The sequence below is a fragment of the Cebus imitator genome, unplaced genomic scaffold (assembly GCF_001604975.1).
Source record: "Cebus imitator isolate Cc_AM_T3 unplaced genomic scaffold, Cebus_imitator-1.0 Scaffold93, whole genome shotgun sequence".
Classification (NCBI taxonomy): Eukaryota; Metazoa; Chordata; class Mammalia; order Primates; family Cebidae; genus Cebus; species Cebus imitator.
This window is the reverse complement of record NW_016107408.1, coordinates 4,908,223-4,912,716: the sequence shown is the minus strand read 5'-3', so window position 1 is coordinate 4,912,716 and position 4,494 is coordinate 4,908,223. Positions and strand designations below refer to the sequence as shown.

General features: G+C 59.8%; 1 protein-coding gene across 2 annotated transcripts in view; it reads right to left on the bottom strand.

Annotated features, from left to right (window-relative positions):
* SLC9A3R1 (SLC9A3 regulator 1) overlaps window positions 1-4,494 on the bottom strand; it is a 20,516-nt gene extending 16,022 nt beyond the window's left edge. For both annotated transcript variants that reach the window (XM_017535662.1, XM_017535663.1), the window contains exon 1: window positions 3,494-4,494. In XM_017535662.1, coding sequence (XP_017391151.1) covers window positions 3,494-3,934 — 441 coding nt within the window. In that variant the 5' untranslated portion in view covers window positions 3,935-4,494. The remainder of the gene's footprint in view (window positions 1-3,493) is intronic.

Below are 4,494 nucleotides of genomic sequence, written 5' to 3'. Positions count from 1 at the left end.
TCGGCTCACCGCAACCTCCGCCGCCTCCTGGATTCAGGCAATTCTCCTGCCTCAACCTCCTGAGTAGCTGGGATTACAGGCACGCGCCACCATGCCCAGCTAATGTTTTTTGTATTTTTAGTAGAGATGGGGTTTCACCATGTTGATCAGGATGGTCTCAATCTCTTGACCTCGTGATCCACCCGCCTCGGCCTCCCAAAGTGCTGCCCCACTTTCTCAAGGACGCCATTTAGACATACAGAGTTTCTTGAGAAGGAAGTCCCCGTTCACCCCCTCCCCTCCCCCAACCTTTTTTTTTTTTTTGGGTAGAGACGAGATCTCACTATGTTGCCCAGGCTGGTCTCAATCTCAAACTCCTGGGCTCAAGCGATCCTCCCACCTCGGCCTCCCAAAGTGCTGGGATTATTGGCACAAGTCACTGCACCTGGCCAGGAAGCTCCGCTGTAACTCCAAGATAATCATCTCCAGAATTACTGAGTTCACAGGAGCCTGAAGGTGGGAACCAGGGCCTACACTGTTTTGCCAGCAAAGAAAGAGATCCCAACACACAAACAATTACATACCCTGTCCATTTCAAATCTAAACACCCTGCAGCTCAATCTCTGTTCTGCCCTACAAGAGCTCCAACTTGGTTGGTATAAAACAGCCTGCCCACCCTGGGAAAGAGGTTGATGGCCCTGGGCTAACTGTGTGAACCCACCCACCTTGCTCCCTGGGGTGCCTGCACTCTCTGTCTCTGGGATCGATTGGGCACTGACTGGGTGGGTGCCAGGCTTGGCCACAGTGGCACTTGCCCAGTTGGGCAGGCTGACCCAGCGCTAGCTGCCCCAGGAGAGGTGTGCAATGATTATTGTGAAATATGCATTCATTCTGATACCAACTGCAAAGGCTGGCTGAACATGCACTCAGTGCCAGGCACTGAGCTGCTTGCTTTACACACAGCCTCGTGCAATTCCGAGGTAGCTGCCATAACCCCCAACTTACACAAGAGGAAATGGAGGCTTGCAAAGTGAAGTAACTTGGTTCTACACATTCTGGCTAGTACAGCTGAGCTGGCTCAGGCCTGCCTGGCCGGCACTGTGAACTCAGGCTCAAGGGTTTAGGCCTTATCCTATGACTGGTGGTGAATGGGGGAGGAGGGCTTTAAGCAGGGGAGCGCCAGGGCGGGTACTGCTGCTCCTCTCTCCCCATGGGGCATGTGAGGAAGGCCATGTGCAAAGCCGGTGGGCACAGCTGGAGAGCCACTTCCACCTCCTTAGGCCTAGACTCCCCAGCAGGACGGCCAGTGTTACAGGCACTCCTCAGCCTCTGTCCTGAGTGGTTTTGGACATAGCTGGTCTTCCCAACAAGAGGCCACCCAGCCAACTGCTCTCTGTGCCACTCGTTTCCACTGAGATATTCACTTAAGAGCTGGATCAAGATAAGGTAACAGCCCCACCTTGCACACAAATTCAAACGAAAACAAACTGGCAAACCTCAGTTTGATGCTTTATGTAGGAAACGAATGCGTTTTAGAAAAAAGAACTCTTACAATGTTTGTTAACATTTTTTGCAATAACTGCATGGGCCATCTGCAAACTCAACACACATAACGGTGGGATTTTCTGCTAGAGGGACTCTGGTGCGGACGGTGAGTCACTTTGAAGGAGCTGGGATTCAAACGTCTGGGCATGACGGGGTGCAGCTCAGCACTGAGTAAGGGGCTCGAGTACTTCACATTTCTAAAGTTCTAGAGAAGGCAGGCATCACATCACCCAATGCCTTCACCTCACAGACAGGAGAACCACAGCTCAGAAATCCTGGGACTTGGCTGGTGATAGTGTCCCCAGGATTTGCTGGTGGCTCTCCTCTCATCTCCTGGGCTAAGGAAGTACACACAAATGTAGGTGTCCCCCCAAAACCTGCAAGAATCGGATTCTGTGCTCGCCCAGGAAGCTCAAAGCCACAGCTTTTGAGTGTGTGTGCTACGCCAAGCCTCCATGGTAGCCTCCCAGGCCCTCTGGCACCCAGAGGCATAACCAAAAGGGCAAAGGGAGGAGCTGCATGAGACTGCAACTTGTAGTAGGGGTGGGGGTATTTGTGTGAGTGCCAAAGTCCAAAAAAAAAAAAAAAAAGACTGTCAAATCGATCGATGGACTCAGCACAAAGTTCACACTGGATTTCTGTCTGGGATTGGAGATCATCGGCCCCAACCTCTGGTGTCAACCCTTGCTCCGGGTGCTCTGATCCCTTCCCCCTCCCCTTGCCAATGCCAGCTTGGCAGGGGCAGGAAGTGGGAGCCTGGTGGCCCTGGCATTCCCAGCACCCAGCTCTGGCCGGACAGGCCTCTGGTGACCTCACTTCCACCTAACCAGTTGATCCCCTCGGGCTTCGCCTTCCACCTTAATGCTGAACTGTGCGGTCTCTCTGTCCAGGGAGGATCCTCCTGGCCCCACGGAAACTCCCACCACACACTGCCACCAGGGAGAGCTGGTGCAAGCTGAAACGACCCTAGGAGGCTCAGGCCCTGCCCTCCAGTGTGCATCCGAAGCTTCCCCACTCCTCTCTGGGGACAAGAGGCTGAGCACAACTCCTGTTTTGCCAGCTGCTCCTCCTGCAGCTGATCCAAACTGGGATCCCATGGGCAAACACCAAACATGGGCAAAAAGCAACCAGCCTGCTGGCTGTGTGGGCACCAGAGTGAGTGTGGCAAGGCCAGGGCAAGACCACCAGCTCGCCATGTGCCTCAGGAGCTCTCTCCCCTCCCCTCAGCCATCTTTCCCTTCTTCCAAGGTCTTCCCCCTCCCCTCCGTGATACAGGCGCTTACTTCTCACATTCCTGAGAGTCGTAAATCCTCCTGGGTGGCAGAACCACCACTCAGAGATGCCTTGGCTCCTCCTCCCCCCAGGCACCCCCACACAGCCCTGAGACGGTGGGGCTTTCTCTCCCTTGGAAGTTACACCGGACTCCGGGAGGATGAAGCCCAGCAGGGCTGAAGCTGATGGCACACACCGACGGGCTGCAGGAGGGCCTCCTCGCGCCGGGGCTCCGCACAGAAAGGCTATTCCTCTAGCTTTTGAAGTAGGGGTAGTGGACGAAGCTGGCACCTCTGGGGCGGAGACTCCTTCCTCCTGAGCCCATCTGGGGTGAACGAGGAGAGGGCGCCAGGGAGGGGCAGGATTGGGGGATTACGAGCACACTCACAGACCTGAGGGAAGGGCGACTGGGTGCCCCTGCGCCGCCCTCTCAAAGGCCAGGGAACAAGAGGTGCAGGTGGCAAAGGCGCTCAGGCTCCCAGCACAGCCAGGGAAGGAGAGGAGGTCGCAGGACGCAGCCCCAGGCCTGCCTAGGATCTAGCGGGGCGCCTGGTCGGCGGGCGGAAGCGGTCTCCCTCTCGCAGCTAGAGTTTCAGAAAGACGACGGCGGGCGCGGGGCTGGACGGCCGGGGCGCCTGGGTCCCTCCCGATCCCCCTCCGACCCCATTCCAGCCGGCACCGCCCAGGCCCGGCTTACCTGCTCCGGGTGGCTCTTATTGGCCTCGCTAGGCTCATTTTCGTTGCCAGCCTCCTGCGCCTCGGCGGCGGCCGGCGACTCAACCTGCCCCGGCGCTTCCTGGGAGCGCAGCAGCTCCTCGCGGACCTGGACGCCGAGCTTCTGCAGCTGCTCGTCCGTCTCGGGGTCGACCACCAGCAGGCGCACGGCATTGAGCGCGGCGCGGATGCGGCTCACCACCTGCTGGTGGGTCTCCTTCTCCACGTTCTCGCCGTTCACCTCCACCAGCCGGTCCCCGGCCAGCAGCCCCGCCTTCTCGGCCGGCGAGCCGGGCTCCACCAGCCGGATGTACTGGCCCACCTTGCCCTTCTCGCCGTGCAGGTGGAAGCCGTAGCCGTTCGGACCCTTCTCCAGGCAGCAGAGCCGGGGCAGGGGCGCCCCGGCCGCCGCGTCCGCGCTCATCTCGCCCTGCGACGGCTCAGCTGCGTCACTCGGGGTTCCGTTGGGGACGGGACGGCTCAGTCCTTCTTCCCGCCCAGAGAACTGGGAGCGCGGCAGGTAAGCCCAGCGCTGCGGGACGGGCGAAGCGAGCAGGTGTCCCGGGAACCGCCGGCTGCCGCGAGCCTTGAGGAGAAAAAAGAAGAGCGCGGACCAATCCCCACCCCGCGCGGCGTCTGAGCTTTCCAGAGCCCGCCCAGGCTCCTTACCCCGGGGGCGGGGCCACGCAGAGGGTGTGGAACTCCGCGAGCCAATCGGGGGCCGCGGGCCGGGGCGCTGCGGCCGGGTGAACGGCGCCGGCCAATGGAAACGCGCGGGGCGGGGCCTGTGCTCGGCGCGGAGCCTAGTGGCGGGCGAAGACAGAGCGCTCAGGAAGTGGAAGTGTTTGTTGCCGAGCGGCCGGCGCTGGGGCGGCAGGGGCGGGGCCCGCTCAGTTCTCGGTTCTGGGCGGTGGGGCCCGCCGGCTCCGGCCTAGTTTCCCCTACTAGTGGCGGAGAGTGAGGAGAGGCCCTCGGATAAAGGAC